This window comes from Rhineura floridana, chromosome 5, assembly GCF_030035675.1.
Source record: "Rhineura floridana isolate rRhiFlo1 chromosome 5, rRhiFlo1.hap2, whole genome shotgun sequence".
Classification (NCBI taxonomy): domain Eukaryota; kingdom Metazoa; phylum Chordata; class Lepidosauria; order Squamata; family Rhineuridae; genus Rhineura; species Rhineura floridana.
In genome coordinates, this window is record NC_084484.1 from 59,286,823 (window position 1) to 59,303,932 (window position 17,110).

Sequence of the window (17,110 nt, forward strand, 5' to 3'; positions counted from 1 at the left end):
CTCATACGAGGCTTCCATTTCCAAGAATGTGGAAGAAAAATTTGCAGACACAGAATGTCTTTCCCTTCATATAGTGGTGAATAGAACCAACCTTCGCAAATCACTCCCATTAAGAAGTAAAGGTATGTTTCTTAACATAACCTATGTGGCTTTAAACTTTGTTGGTAGGTAATTAATTTTACTATATAATTCAGTGCACATTTTTAATTTGTGTATATCCCCAATGATCTTTCTACCTACGTTTTAATAGCAACATGTTGACATGTGGATTGTGTACAGCAACGTGTTGACCTGTGGATTATTTGATAAACAAATGCAATTAATAACTTGCTGACTCTTCAAGAAAAGACTTGTTTTTTATGTAAATATTTTTAATCTAATGTTTGATTAAAGGGTGGCTCTACTTTTTTAAAAATCCTGGAAAAATACATGTACTTTCCAGTATGAATTATCTTGGGACTGTATGCTATATGTAAATTGTCCCATATGATAGGCATTGGAACAAAATAAAAGTTTTTGGATAGGTATACATGTGAGTGTATATAAATTTATATTTAACCTACTGGTGAATTCTGTTCTTGTAATCCATGTGCAAACTATAGAGATCATCCATCTATGATTTGGAACAAAATCTAGTTTATTACATATGGTTTACCATGCTGTGACAGAACAAATGTCATTTGTTCATATCTCGTTCTCCATACTGTTCTGTCCTTGCCTTATCTATGTTCTCTGAGACAGTTGTTTTAGGGATCTGTGAATCTTAGTTTGATGAGATATAGGTGCTTTTACAACATCAGCCCCATCTTTTCCAAAGTGCTTGTTCATTGATGATGGTTCCTGCTTTTATTATCTCTTTTACTAGACAAACTTTTACAAGCAGTTGAATCTTGCTGTCTTAAAAAAATCAATCTCTAATTTTATCCATCCATAATTGTGTTGCTTTACATTTGCTGTCATTCTTATTCTGTATCTCAATTTGGAAGTGTCTTCTTGAGAGCAGGTAAAGATTGAGAGAACCTGTCTGATCCACAGAGATAGGGAATTAAGCATACACAGCCAATCCATTAGGGTCCTTTCCTCATCTGCCAGCATTTTCAAGAAATGAATACTTTTAGCCTTCCTTTCCCTCAGTACCAGTATCTTCAATTTTCATTCTAAAGAGCAACCATTTTTTAATCATCACTTTAGATACAGATTTATTCTCAGCGATTTCTTTTTCACAGACTTGGGTCCTGGCCTCTGATTTCTCCATCCGTTGCTCCACATTCACCATGCGCCTGTCTAGCTTTCCAACTTTTGATGAGAGGTTCTCTACCTTGCCTTCCAGTGAGGACAATGTGTCTTGCGTTGTCCTGAATTTACATGAAGTGACCATCAGCTTAAGGGGGGATCTACTGTGCTGCACTATGGAGAAGCCCATCGAACTCATGAAGATAGACAAGATGATGACTCCTAATGCCAGGGCAGAAGAATAAATGGACTAAAGACACTGTTCTTGTTCAAGGCATAATTTGCTTTAATTTGCAGTCACAGTTGTATTGGGTAACTTGAATGAGCCCATCAAAATTACAATGGTGAACTATCAAGATAGCAGCCTGTTCATATTCTTTCTTCCACATCTTTCATCCACTACATTCTTTGCCTTGTAAAGACTGCTTCATAATTCATTTTTAACTCAAATTGTTTGTTAACTTGGTAGCATCATTCAGCAATAATGAAGAGTGCACCAGTTTGAAGGCATAACTCTTCATGGTGTGTGTAGTAGACTGCGGAAATGAAAGCCAAATCATTTCCTTCAAAGTAAGCATTAGTATATTGGGGTATATCTGTAGCTGTACTTTTTTAAAATGTTGGGTGTGTTTGATCCGTTATCATTCTAACAAAAGTAATGATGTGTCTGGGCATGCTTCTGACAATGCCAGATATCACAAGGGTGTGTACAGTATGACAATCTGTAGAACAGAGACCTGGCATGTTCTTGTATGCTGTAGCTCAATATCATATGTTTTTCTCATAACTGGTACATGGTTACATAGTTAGGTCCAGTTCTTTCACATATTTCTATCGGATGCAGGCTTAGTAGATTATTAAAAGCTTGTCTCTTGTTTGGTAATCTGAAGTGGCAGTATACAGTATTGCAGTCCAGGAATGGTCAGAAGAAAGTTAGATTATACAAGAGTGATATGCTTCCAGAAGTTGTTGACCATCAAAAGAAAGCAGCTTGAAGAGTTTTTTCTGTTTAATAGCGTGCTTATATATTGCGTATGTTATTGCTATTTTCTTTTTAAATTTGTACCATTTAATAAGAGGTAATTAGGAAAAACTTATTTTCAGATAAGAAATATTCACGGCAGACCAGATTAGAGTACATTGAATTTAAGTCATTGAATGTAAGTGTCCCTATAAATATACTTTAAGGATTAGTCAAGAGGGAAAAGGGGAAATCTCTCTCATTTTTATAGCAAAGTTGTAAGAAAATTTTATAGACAAAGTATAACTTTCATAAAATGTTCCATACTGGTATATACTATATTTGCTATATAAAGCCCAAAATTTAATAATGTCACACAGTTGCTTTTACCTATGTAAAAAAAAATGCTACTATGTAGTAGATTTGTCAATCCCCCCCGCCGAAGAAATTTGTAGAAAATGAGTCCTTTTGAATAGTTTGTGTGTGGGGGAGCTACTTTGACATTAACTTTGCAGGGTTGTTTGAAGAGCCAAGCTTTCACAAGACCCGGTTCTTGGATTTCAGCAGGATCAAGGCTTTGCTGAAGGCCATTTTTGCTTTTAAATAATATATACAAGGTCATTTGCTCTTAGACACACCTAACCTCTGATAAGATTTTAACGACTGTAGCTTACAAGACCAAGTTGTCGACTAATACCAAAGACTACCAAGTTGTGATCTGTATTCTAATCTTCTTTCTGCTTGGTTTTGGGGTACTGTATTGGCATACAAATTTATTTGCAATATTTGAAAGACTATTATTTTATTCTAATAAAATATTAGATATATTTATGAATAGTAATATTTGAATTGTTACTATTTTTAATTACCGTTATATATTGAGATCCTATCTCCTCCAGATTACTAAATAATCCAAAGTAGTAATCTATTTAATAAATTGTCAAATCCATATGAGGACGATGCTTTCATTAAGCCAATTAAAATATCATAAAATAGTGTGCAAGCGTTTGAGTACTCCAGATTTCTGGTGGCGACACGGCCAGTTCTGGATGGGGTTGCACTCCCCTGGAAGGAGCAGGTCCGTAGCTTAGGGTACTCCTGGATCCAATATTGTCATTGGAAGCTCAGATGGCCTCAGTGGCTAGTAGTGCCTTTTTCTAGCTTTGGCTGGTTCGCCAACTATGGTCCCTTTTGTATAGAGATGACTTTGCCACTGTACTCCATGCTCTGGTAACTTCCAGATTGGATTATTGAAATGCACACTACATGAGTCTGCCCTTGAAGATCACTCAGAAACTTCAAATGATCCAAAATACAGCAGCCAGATTAATGGCTGGGGTTACTTTTAGATCTCATATATCTCCTGTTTTAAAACAACTGCATTGGTTGCCAGTTTATTTCCAGATCCAATTGAAGGTATTCATGCTAGTGTTTAAAGCCCTAAATGACTTGGGTCCCAAGTATCCGAAAGACCGCCTCCTTCTCTACAGACCCTCGCATGTGTTGAGGTCAGCACAGGAAGCCCTTTTGGTAGTTTCACCATCAGCAGCAGCTTTGGAGAGTGATGGCCCGAAATAGGGCATTCTCTTTGGCATTCCCTAAGTTGTAGAACTCCCTCTCCACTGAAGTGCATCTGGCAACCTCACTGTACAGCTTTAGGCAAATGCAGAAGATGCATCTCTTTACCCTGGCCTTTGACACCTGAAATGTATATTTTTAGGATCTACCCTATTTGTGACTGGTTGTTTTAAATTGTTTTTAACATTGTATTTTAAGGCTGTTGTAACTTGCCATGGGACCTCTAGGTGAAGGGTGGGCAATAAATGCTGATAATAGTAAGAATAATTTAGTCACAGTCTCAAGATGGAATAGGGAAGAAGGCAGCAGACATTCAAATAAGACTGTTTATGTGCTAGGCAGGTATCGGGTTTCTTGAAGGCCTCCTGGGAACAAGAAGGATTAATAATCATTAGCTGCCCCAACTCTGGAATCACAACTAGCTGTTACCCAGGTTTGTTTCCATCCACAGACTCCTTGTGGAAAACAGGAATAAAGATAAAGTAGGCAGTGTGTATGTTAGCAAAGCTGATTTTAGGTGTTGTACCCCCTACTCCCAATGCTCAGTTTATCATATAGTCTGGTAAGAGTTCTGGAAAACTCAAAACCTTGCACACTGATTTGTGATATTTTTGTCAGCATAATAAAGATATTGCCCTAATATGCATTCATTTTTTTCTTATGAGCAAACACTGCTGCTACCTTTACTTTATTCACGTCAGTTTCAATAAAATATTTAGCTTATGAAAATAATTCTTTTTTTAACCATTAACAGCTAAAATATTTTTCAAGCAGGAACTGGTGAACTGGATTCAACAGATGAAGATAGCCTAGATTCTACCCAAATGAATGGAATTGACTTTGAAATCTCTGTGCCATCAATGGCTGAAATTGCATCTTGCAGTTATGAAGCCAGGTAAAAGGCTTGTCAGTCACTTGGGATTGCAGCTATTCCCCTCATTTTATGCATAGGTGTTTGCCTCACATATTCAGAACAAGGCAAGAATAGGTGGAGGAAGAGTTCTGTCATGCTGCAGCTTTTCAGAGAGAGCATATGAGTATTGCAAGTCTCAAGCAATCTGTGTCCCCGTTCCCCTGCAGCTCTGTATCACTGGGATGCATTTCCATAAGACATGCAACTGTTTTCCTCTGTGCTCATGTTCAAGTTGCTTCTTTAAAACGCATTGGTTCACTGTGGCCTACCTCCACTGACCCTTCCCTTCTGTTCTTTATGGTCACTGTACAGTCAGACATATGAACTCTGTGCAGAGCCTCATGTGGGAAAGTTCTATGATTAGCCTAGAGTTTTGGCAGGCACTCCATCCTCTACTCACACAGATCAAGTGGGGTGGCTCCCTCCTGCCCACCGAGTTCGTTGAGGGTTTTTTTACGCCTTCAAAGGAGCCTTTCTCTCTGGGCTAGAATTCATGTGGAAAATAATTCACAGGACACCTTTATCCCTTTAATCTTACTTTTTATTTTTACTGAAGTTATTTTGTCTCTTGTGTGAGCTTATGTTTAGTCAGCATTTGGGGCTTTTTTCTGCCTCATGGAACCTATGGCTCAGTGTGGGATTTTTTTCTGACGTGTTGGCTTGTGGTAGCAGACTCCCCAAACTTTTAGGCACTTTATAAATAGTGATAAAAAGGTAATGTTTTATTGCTGCCCTCAGCTTCACCCCTTTTTAAAACTTCTTTATTTAAATTTGTTTTTATTTTACAATAACAAGATAAGCATGCCTTAATTATAACTCAGGACATGAATGAAGAAGAAAAGGAATAATGAAAAATATATATAAAGAAGAAACAAGTGTACAAGATTGACACTGTTTCTGTAATGTGCAGCAGGGGTGGGGAACTTGAGGTCTGGGAGCCAAATCTCTCTATCTGCCCCCAGGACTCTCCCCAGCCACACACACCCTCTCCCCTGGCTATGCCCCTCCCCAGCCCTGCTTCACATCCTCCTTAAATGTTTTTGCCTGGCTGGAATATGTCTTTCAACTCTGAAAAAACTTTTTGATTGCCTGGGTGAAGAATAGAGGGAGTAGTATAAAACAAACCTACTGTAAACATTTGTTGCTCCACCTACTTTTGCATATGGCCCCACCCACCACTGGGATGTGGCTCCAGGAAGGTTGCCCAGAAGGGAATGCAATCCTCATACAATTCACCCCCCCTCCAGTGTAAAGAATGAAAACCATATCATGTCTCTATACATTGAATATGCTGGAATGCTGCCAGTACAATCCCATATATGTCTACTTGGAAATAATTATGCCCAGGTGAACGAGTACAGGACTGTAGTCATGAATTTCCATTTCAGATTTTTGTGATGGCAAAGCAACATTTCTTCTAATCAGCTCTTAAAAATAGGATCACTAGTCTTACTCCACAAAAACAAGCAATGTCCTGGCTGAAAGAGAGAGAACCGTTCTCATTTCCAGAAATTGATTGTCTTTAGTTGATACCGAATTTGTAGGGTATATTTGTGCTGGCAATTCCATATGTAGCATTTTAATCTAGCATTCTCACAGTAGGTGGGGGCCGTACATTAGCCAAGAAAGAATACACTATGAGATTTCAGTCCAGGCTAATTGGCAGAAGCATTATATGTTCCTTCTATAAATGTCAGTGTGAAAAAAAGTATTAATTTGTGGCAGTACATGGATTGAGGAGATGATGATGATATTACTACTACTACTTCACCACCATTTTGTGCTATTGTTAGCTGTCAATTCCATATGAGTAGCTGGTTTCAAGTTGACATACCTGTTGTGACCCAGTTGGAAGTGGAGGCTTTGACACACCAGACTGACATTGAGGACTGGGACGATGAGCTGGGGGAAGGGACTAGCAGCAGGGAGAGACCGCAGATCACGCAGATCACTGTCACTGGCAGTTCAACTCCCCCTGATTCTGGTCCCCTGCTGAAGCACAACCAGTGCTGTCAGAGACTGCTCCGGTGGAGACTGCTCCGATAGACACGCCCTCAGTGCCTGCTCTACCTGATGTTTCCCAGCCAGGCACCCTGCAGCTTCCCACGGTCGAGCAGGCTGACTACCCACAATCGGAGGGGGAAGTTGAGAGCCAGTCTCCTTTATCCTACGCTCAGTGACAGCTGCAGCTGGAGATTCAACAGACGTTGAGGAGGAGCCAACGTTTACGCATGAAAGCCAAGCCTACTTAAGTTGACTCAGGGGAGAGGTTCATTGCTAAGTCAACATTGGAGCACTGCAAAGTCATGCTTAGTCAGAGTTAGTTAGGGCAAAAGTTCCTAGAAAGCTTAGTTTGGTTAATGAGGTGCACTGCTTTTGATGTAACTGTAACTTTAATAAAACGAGAAAAAAAAATCACAGCCGAGTCTGGATCTCTCGACTTCAGGCAGGACAGCACCTTGACTTTTGTGATGTATCAGTAGTCTGACTCTTCAATATTATTTTATTATCTTCTGGGGCAAGAACAGTAAAAATTTCCAGTTCCTTAATTGTTTTTTCAGCTTCATTGATTGTTGATTTTTAAACCAAGATTATTTTTTGTTTTGTTTTTAGGCAAGCTGGTATAAAGAATGGAATGTTCTTTGGACAAGCAAAACTATTGTGTCCAAATCTTCAAGCTGTCCCCTATGACTTTCAGGCATACAAAGAAGTCGCACAAATCATGTATGAAACTCTGGCAAGGTAAAACAAAAAAAGTTTAGAAGAGTTTTGGGGAGTCATTTCTTTCTTTTTAACACAGTGTCAGATGTGCCACCAGACTTTTCATGAATGTGTCTTTCTGTTTTTAATTTAAGAGTAGTCTGAATTTACCTTTAGCCTATTTATAATGCTGCATGTTTTGGCAACAGAATCTTCGGTGGGGGAGATGTCTCAGAAGATTTTCACCAAAGTACTTTTAAAACAGGATTTTCAAAAACAGTTTGATGTGGCATTGGCAGAACAGGGACAGAGAGAGGAATCCCAGTGGATTTAGGTATCCTAGCCAGTTTTTGAATGCTATTCATTTAGTGTTTACCTAGAATTCTGAAGACCAAACTTAGACCTGACTGGGCAGCCCCATTTCTTATTCATTTGTCTGCCTCATGCACATTTAAAAGTGTGGTGTGCAGAGCTACTTCACGCACTAAAAGGAGAGTGTGGGTGATATGAGCTCAACTCTCTTGTCCTCAGCTAGAGAGAAGACCACAGGGAAGTGAGGGGTGGATGGTTCAGCTTCTCACTCACTTTCTAATAGTCCGTCATTTGATCTCAATCCACCCTTTTTTTAGTTCCCACTTGCTGTGGCACTTGCCAATTCGATCTGCTGTGTGTGTGTTTTGGGTGATTCAATCCACTTTTTTTTAGTGGCAATTTTTTTTGTAATTATTAACATAAGTATTTATGTAAATGATGACAGTGTTCCTCTTGGTTTTTTGGTGGTGGGAAAATTTGTATAATTTTTTGGTAGCTTACATGAATAATCACAGTGTTCCATGTGGATTTTTGGTGGCGGAAAAAAAAATGCTTAATTTTTAGGTAGCTTATGTGAATGATCATAGTGTTCCATGTGGTTTTTTTCCTATTTACATATCAATGGGGCACATAATCACCTTTGAATCTGTCTGTTGCCTCGGGCTAATTAATGTGCTGCTTAATGCTTCCCCTCCCTTTCGCTATTCACTGTTCTTCAATTAGTTTGTCAGCAGCACTGTAGCATCACCACTACCACCACTAGTACCACCTTGTATTTTTGGGTTCTCTCTCTCTCTCTCTTATTTAGCACAGAGAGAGGGAGAGAGAGCACCCTTGGTTAGCTCATGACAGCAGCAAAGAAAGCGGGGTGGGGTGGGTAGCATGGGTCAGTCTCATCATTATAACTTTTCCCGCGCAAGAGGATGGAGATTCAGAATGCTCTGAGATGTCTTGTTTGAAAAACATGAAATTGCAGATGATTTGAAAATTAACATCGATGACATATATAACCTAGGGCAGACCAGACAGCCAATATTTTTTACATTATATTCCAATAACACAATTTTTTTGTAATATATAATGGACAAATGGCAATCATTATCATATCTGCAGTTATGAATACAGTAGTTTTGATTACGAAGATAATTATGTGGGGGGGGATTTGAAAAAATATCTTGCTGATTGCAGCCATGGCTGCAAAATCCATGCTGATTACAGGTGCAGCCTGCCACAAGAAGTTGGTGCCGGTCTGAAAGGATAGTGAACTGTTGAATTTAGTTGCAATCCAATACCAAGTCCGATTTAGTGGATATTCTCCCCCATTCCTAATGTGAGCAGAGGAAACTTGCATAAACAAACACTGCTGTTTCCATAGCATGTACACTGGTCCTAAGGCTTCAGATTTTCTATTGATGTACTCTTTAAATGTTACCTTGGGTTAACGTGATAATAATAGTAAATGCTTGGAATAAGACTATTGTAAAACTTGTCCAGCTTTTACTAGCATAAGTTTAGTCCTCAAAAAGGAAATAGCATTACCTATACATTTTCCAATCCAGTGTTACATATTTAGGTTGCACAGGATTTTAAGAGAAAACAGCTAGAGAGATGACTCCACGATAGGAAAATTTTACTTGCTACATGATTGGTGAGCTCTTGCTGCTGTTTCACTTCCTTTTACTTTATGCTGATAGCTATACTCATAACATTGAAGCAGTCAGTTGTGATGAAGCACTAGTAGACATCACTGAAATTCTTGCAGAGACTGGATTGACAGCAGAAGAACTAGCAAACGTTATCCGTTCTGAAATAAAAACAAAGACCAAGTGTCCTGCTTCCATTGGAATAGGTTAGTGCATTACCTAAAAAATTCTAAATAATGTAAGATGAGTTATGAAATGCAAATTAAATACAAATGTTTGCCGAGGCTTTACCTGAGGGGTGATCAAGCAATGTTGATGTATTAAGCTGATCTATTGATGTATAATGTATTTTTACTTGTTTTGTGAATGTAATTTTATTGCTGGTTTTATGCTGTTCTGCCATGATATTTTTCTTTAGAATATTTTGCCAATAATATAAAATAATGTTCATTAATGCACACATTAATATGGATTCATATTTAGTACTTTTCACATATTCAGTTAAATGCGTGGGTCGATGCAGCAGGATCATATGTACTTCCCTGCTTTTGGCCTTCCATGCACTCAGCTTACCAAGGTTGTGGATCCTGTACACTGAATTGAGAACACTGGAAAATCGCATGGGCACATGGATGTTAGAAGTGGGGTTGGTGTGTGCATTTCCACTCCTCTCCCCACCCAACCACCCCATATCTTCATGAAGCATTTGTAAAGTGCTCATGTTCTTCAGTAGCTATCATTTGCACATATAAGAGCCCTACTGGATCAGACCAAAGGCACATCTAGTCCAGCTCACAGTGGCTCTCACAATAGAGAGAGTCCATATATGGGACCTGAGTACAACAGCACTCTCCTTGCTTGTGAATTGCAGCAAGGCATAATGTCTCTAACATTGCAGGTAGTAGTAGCCCTGATGGCTAGTAGCCATCAGTACCATTGTCCTCCATGAATTTGTCTAACCCTCTTTTAAAGCTATCCAAGTTGGTGGCCATCACTACATCTTATAGTAGCTAATTTGTATGGCTCATGTTGATAAAAAAAATAACATCACATGTGGACCCAAAGATCACCACTGGCTACCACTATAACTGCCAATCCTAAATAGGCTGACACAGATGAGATTGGTTTTTCCAAAATAATGTGTCCATGTCTGTGTTCATAAGTCTGAGGGCATAAATCTGAAGAGCCACCTTCCTTATTCTTTTCTCTAGTGTGTGTGAGAGTGAGTGAGAAAGATGTATACACTTCCAAAGTGTAAATATTTTAATAGCGTTATGGATTTATTCAGCTGCGGTTTATTATATTTGTCATTTTTATAGGTTCAAATATTTTGCTGGCTAGAATGGCAACTCGCCAAGCAAAGCCAGATGGACAATATCACTTAAAGCCAGAAGAAGTGGATGACTTTATCAGAAGCCAGCTTGTTATCCATCTTCCAGGTAGTTAAATTTGTCTTAGTATAATCACTCCCAGTTTTGTACTGGGACTTTATCATAATTGTCTCAATTCCCCTCCCAAGACTGTACCCCATGGAACACAACTTTGATAACGATTAGTCCTTCATAAATGTCTATAAGCATTTAATTTATGATCAAGGTGAAAATGTATATAATGCTCTCCAAAACTTGAGTAGGTAATTTTATGTGTTCCTCCATATTAGGTGGCTCGGTCAAGGTTTGTGGCTTAAAACATTTTCGTTTTGAGCTATTTCTCTTTTATAAAATGTGCAAACAAGGCATTTGACCAAAGGAATCTCTTCATGTTCAGGTGTTTTGCAGTTTTTAGTGGTTTCATAGAGCTCAGAATTATTTTAGATCCTGTAATATGTCATTTTTCTGTACAACTGAAGATAGCAAATTCTGGCATTCACATTTCAGTAGGAAAGTATTATCACTGTTATAACTGTTATCACTGTACCAAGGTTTTCCTGCCATTCATCAGTACGCTGATGACACGCAGCTCTATTTCTCCTTTTCATCTTCCTCAGGTGAATCTGTTGATGTGCTGAACCGTTGCCTGACCGCGATAATGGACTGGATGAGAGCTAATAAACTGAGACTCAATCCAGACAAGACCGAGACGTTGGTGAACGCCTTCCCTGCTCAGATGGTGGATGCTTACCCTGTTCTGGATGGGGTTACACTCCCCCTGAAAGAACAGGTACGTAGTTTGGGGGTTCTTCTCGACTCTTCCTTGTCTCTCGAGGCCCAAGTGGCCTCGGTGGCACGGAATGTGTTTTACCATCTTCGTCTGGTAGCCCAACTACGCCCCTATCTGGACAGGGACGACCTCGCCTCCGTTGTCCACGCTCTGGTAACTTCAAGATTGGATTATTGTAATGCGCTCTACGTAGGGCTGCCCTTGAAGACAGTTCGGAAGCTTCAGCTGGTGCAGAACGCAGCTGCCAGATTATTGACGAGGACCAGTCGGTCCTCGCATATAACACCTGTCCTGGCGCGTCTGCACTGGCTTCCTATTTGCTTCCGGGCGAGATTCAAGGTGCTGGTTTTGACCTATAAAGCCTTACACGGCGTGGGACCTCAATACCTTGTGGAACGCCTCTCTCGCTATGAACCTACCCGCTCACTTCGTTCAGAATCTAAGGCCCTCCTCCGGGTACCAACCCATCGGGAAGCCCGGAGGGTGGTTACGAGATCTAGGGCCTTTTCTGTGGTGGCCCCTGAGTTGTGGAACAGCCTCCCTGAAGAGGTACGCCTGGCGCCTACACTTCCATCTTTTCGGCGCCAGGTAAAGACCTTTTTATGCTCCCAGGCATTTTAATCTTCTTAATCTTTTTTAACCTTTTAATCTGTATTTTTAATTTTTGTAGTATTTATTTTGTTTTTGCTGTGCTTTTTGTTGTTTGTATATGTTTTTGTATTTTATTATGATATATTGTATTTTATCTTGTTTGTTCACCGCCCTGAGAGCTATTTTGCTAAGGGCGGTATATAAATTGAAATAATAAATAATAAATAAATTCATCAATATTAATTCACTAATAGGCAAAAAAAACCCTTGCAGTTTAAGAACATACCTATAGCCAACAGATATTTCTATTGAATTTTAAAAAGCAGGGAAATTGGGCAGCTATAGTGAATGCACCAGGGGAGCAGGAGACCTGACCTCCTCTCTGAGATATTGGACTGCCCTACAAATTGATCAAAATGCAAACACAATTTGGGTTGGTCTTTCACAGTCCAATCCACTTTCTGTGTAGTTTGGAAGAATTTGGTAACGTGCCTCTGAGCATATGGTGAGTGGTGGCAACACCTGCCATCTCCAAAAATGGAGAAATACATTTTTTTATGTTTGTTGGTGTTCTTCTTACTTTGCTTCTTTCCTGTGTTACTACTACTTCTACAGAGAATCTAACCTAGAAAATTATATTTCTATCATTGTTCATCCACCAAAATTTAAACCAAAGCTGTCTCTGGCCACCTCCACACCAAACCTTTATTTCACTGTAGACAGTCATGGCTTCCCCCCAAGAATCCTGGGAAGTGTAGCATGTGAAGGGTACTGAGAGTTCTTAGGAGACTCCTATTCTCCTGACAGAACTCCAGTGGTCAGAGTGGTTTAACAGTCAGCCCCTCTTCTGGGGATTGTAGCTCTGTGAGGGGAATACAGCCTCTCCTAGAAACTCTCAGCACCCTTCACAAACTACACTTCCCAAGATTTTGGGGGGAAGCCAGGATTGTCTAAATTGGAATAATTGTCTGGCCTGGGTGTGGCCCCTAATTAGCCAAGCCAAACAGCTGTGAGTCTGGCTTGTAGAACACTGGCAGTTCTTACTGAATAATAATCAGTGTTAAATTTCTTAAATTAATTTGAGTATGGGGCAAGGCCAGTACAGTAATAGGATTATAGGCACTCTGTGAACAGGACTGATTTTTAATTAATTTCAACAAATTATGAGACCACTGACAGAAAAAAGTCCAACAAGGGTCAGGATTTGTTTCCTTGTTTTACACTTTGGAGTGTTTTGTGTATTGCCATGAAAACTTAGAGAGTTGCTAAGCAAGTGTTTCTGAGTTCAGGACTATAAATTTTGTACAGTTTTGTTTTGAAATGAGCTTATGGAAAGCATCAGAATGGCATGGGGGTATTTTCAATTTAACATTGCGGAATGCGAAAAATCTATGCTGGCTAGAGTATACAGCCACTCTTGTGACTGTATAATACATATTGGATTTAAACAGCGTATCAGTTTTCTAGGTGAATGCCATTTTTTAGTTATAAACACAAAAATGTATTTATTTTGTCAGGAGTTGGTAGGACAATGGAATCTAAGTTGTCGTCTTTGGGTATAAAAACTTGTGGAGATCTACAATGTGTCACAATGTCAAAACTTCAGAAAGAATTTGGTCCAAAAACAGGACAAATGCTCTACAGATTCTGCCGTGGTTTGGATGATAGGCCTGTTCAGAGAGAGAAAGAGAGAAAATCCGTTTCAGCTGAGATCAACTATGGTATAAGATTTACCCAGGTAAAAAAAAAAATCCTAACTTTTTTACAGTAATAAATCAGTGTCTCTAAGGAATGTATCCATAAATGACTTGAAGCTATTTAGCTGCAATTTTCCTGTTTTTTAAATCTTGTCTTTAGCTCAGGGGTAGAGATCTGCTTTGCATGCAGAAGGTCCCAGATTCAAACCCCAACTTCTTCAGTTAGGGCTATCTGAAATCCTGGAGATCCACTGCCAATCAGTGTCAGAGTTTAATGGACCAATGTCTGACTCAGTATAAGGCAGCTTCCTAAGTTCCTAATGCTAAAATGTGTGATCTTTAGGTAGATAGGATATGACCTCACTTGAACATAAGCCGTGTATAACAGTAGCTTTCAAACTATGTCCATAGGATTCCTTGGGAGCTCATTAGAGGCTTCTTATCAAGAATAGTAGAAAAATTACTCTGAAAGGCAGCTCAGCCACTCCCTGTAACACGCAGCTATAGGAGAATGCTGGGTATGTTCTAAGGTGCACTTTGTCTATGCAGGGCTCTGGACACATCTGCCAGATCTCATAGTCGCCTGGTATAAACTAAGTCTGTGGTCTGCAACTTGCTGGGTGTTTTCAGCATTCAAGTTGATGCAAAAAGGGTTCCCTAAAAGTAGAAAGCTTGAAAACTATTGTTGTGTACAATTGCCAAAGTAAGCTGACACTAAGTAATTTACAAGTTCTAATAAATAAATACACGGTGGATTAATTCTGTCGATAGTAATATCGGTATTAATATTGAAAACATAAAATATTGAATAAATTATGCATAGCAAGTTTAGAAAGCAATAGTTGTTGAAAACAAAATACAAAGGTGAGGCAGTTGTGGGCTGATCAGAGAACTAACACTTTTTTCCATGTTCTGATATTTATCATCTTAACTGAAACTCTTTTTTAAAAATAGGCAGCATTGCATCTGCATCATATATGTAATGAGAGCTGGTGCTGTATAGCCAAGAGTAAGAGTCTGGAAGCCTTCTGGTTCAAATCTCACTTTAGTGGTAATTCAGTAGAGAGCCTTGAGCAATTCACTAACTTTGTAGGGTGAGATCCAACATTGTGCCAGTAGATGCAACAGGATTCTCCTTTGTTTCCACACCCTGCAGACCCCCCAGTCTCTTCTTGATGGTCCCAACCCTTCAGACAGAATATCATCCGTAGTCTCATTTTCCAATTTACGTTGTGGGTAAAACATTGACTTAAATGTAAGGATTCTTGAAATGATGTGACTTGTTTTGAATATTCCAAATGCCCTGTATGAATAATAAATGTTTTTGTTTTTGGCACAAGGACTAGAAAGTCATTTAGATCATCACACAGAAATAGTTTGTAGAAAGAAACAGAACCTGCAGGAACTGTGTGAGTTAGAAATTGGACTGTTTCCCCTTACTTGTGTACAACCCATTTTATCTATTTCTAGCCAGAAGAAGCAGAAGCTTTCCTTTTGAGCCTTTCAGAAGAGATCCAGCATAGATTGGAAGCTGTTGGTGTGAAAGGCAAACGATTAACACTCAAAATTATGGTCAGAAAACCTGGGGCCCCAACAGAACCTGCAAAATTTGGAGGCCATGGAATCTGTGACAATGTTGCTAGGTAAATTTTCAAATAATTGTAGACTCAAGTCTGTAAAGTAATTTGAATATAATCTTAATTGCTCAGTATTATGTACTAGACTTCTTTAGCAGGCATTTGTCTATCTTTTTATCGATCTTAGGGGCTCATGTACACGGTGGTTTAGTGTGTGTTTGGTGCTACTCACATCTTTTAATTTGCATAGTTCACATGACGTTACTGGCAAACAGAAGGTATCACACAGTTTCCCCCCTGTAAATCCCTACTAACCCAAAGTGTTGATAATACGAAAAGTTTAGAACAATACGGCTCCACTCTATTCCACAGGTCTTTGAAGATGGTTTGTTTTGATGGTTTTTAGTGGGCAGGTGAATTGTCACGTTCAGCTATTTCCCTTTCTCTGCCCACTAACTCTCCCATGAATTTCATTTTGTTTCCAGTGGGTTTATCTAGCAACTTCCGATTGCTCTGTCCTCCACAGTTTGCTGCAGCCCTCCCTTCTTTTCTCCCTTTCTCCCCAAGTAAGCTTCCTTCACTCCTTGTAACTAGCAATGGTAATTGTAATTTGATTTTATCATTCTTTCTCATATTCTCTCTTTGTGGAGATAATTTTGAAGTAAAATCTCTCTGTGTCTGGTTTCTGATTTTTTTAAAAAAAGTCACCTCAAAATATCAATATTGATAATTGATATTTTGAGAAAATATCAATATTGCTATTTCCTCAAAATATTGATATTGATACATTATTTAAAATATCCATATTTATTTGTTTTTCCAGTGGGGAAAAATTAACTGAGAAGAAGCAAGGGGCAGCGGAGAAGGGGAGGGCAGATGACCCACTTCTTTTCAACTGCCAAACTTCAGGAAGTAGTGGGGGCAGGATGGAGCAGAAATGCTGTGCAGACCAAAAATATTTGCACATACCCAGTAACTGAGCAACCAGAGGGAGTAAAAATGTAAAATTAGAGGGTGAAGCCACAAGGAAACAGTGACATGAATCCTTCCCAGATGAATGCCTCCTTGTGTGAATGGAAAACAACGGATTTGAAGCTACCATTGAGCACAAAGTGTGGACCTTGCAAATCTATTACGATGATAAAAGCAGTATATTTGTTATGAAGAAATGCTCCGATGTGGATAAGCCCTAGGGCATATCTTCTATGTGCCATATAGAAGATAACTTGTAAAAATGTTAATTTCTAGTTAATTCTGGAGGATATACTGCCATAAAACACACAGCCTACTCTGCAAATCTTCTTTCTTGTATTGTTCTACGGTCTATGTATGACAGGAGCCTCTAAAACATTGCCATAATAATATAAGTAGCATGGGGAACTACAGTGTTCCCTTAAATGAATTTATACAGTTTTCCTACTTTTAAAAACAGTTCAATGGCTGAATACTGTTCTATTCAAAGTTATGGATAAGACCAGGCAAATACAACTTTTAACCTACTAAGCCAAATGTAACTTACCAGGTTTGCATGGCACCCATCAGAGGCTCAATAAACTGCTTAAAGGTTTTTTACAATCAAGCAGTATATAAATTTTGTTAAATAAAATAAATGATTAAATAAAAGCAACAGTATTCTATATTGTTGCTCTGCAGCAACTGATATTTTGTGTCCTACTGCCTATGATCATGGAGATAGCATATAACCTTCATGACCAGTAACCTTTGATAGACTTATTTGTCTAATC

At 39.0% G+C, this 17,110-nt stretch overlaps 1 protein-coding gene across 4 annotated transcripts in view; it reads left to right on the forward strand.

Moving 5' to 3' along the window:
- The window catches only part of REV1 (REV1 DNA directed polymerase), a 105,028-nt gene that overhangs the window by 57,190 nt on the left and 30,728 nt on the right, over positions 1-17,110 (forward strand). For 2 of the 4 annotated variants that reach the window (XM_061626865.1, XM_061626867.1), the window contains exons 9-14: positions 4,544-4,667; positions 7,299-7,427; positions 9,392-9,546; positions 10,660-10,779; positions 13,609-13,829; positions 15,259-15,431. In XM_061626865.1, coding sequence (XP_061482849.1) covers positions 4,544-4,667; positions 7,299-7,427; positions 9,392-9,546; positions 10,660-10,779; positions 13,609-13,829; positions 15,259-15,431 — 922 coding nt within the window. Of the gene's footprint in view, positions 1-1,265; positions 1,804-4,543; positions 4,668-7,298; positions 7,428-9,391; positions 9,547-10,659; positions 10,780-13,608; positions 13,830-15,258; positions 15,432-17,110 lie in introns of those variants that run through there. The other 2 variants (XM_061626868.1, XM_061626866.1) reach the window with 2 other exon arrangements.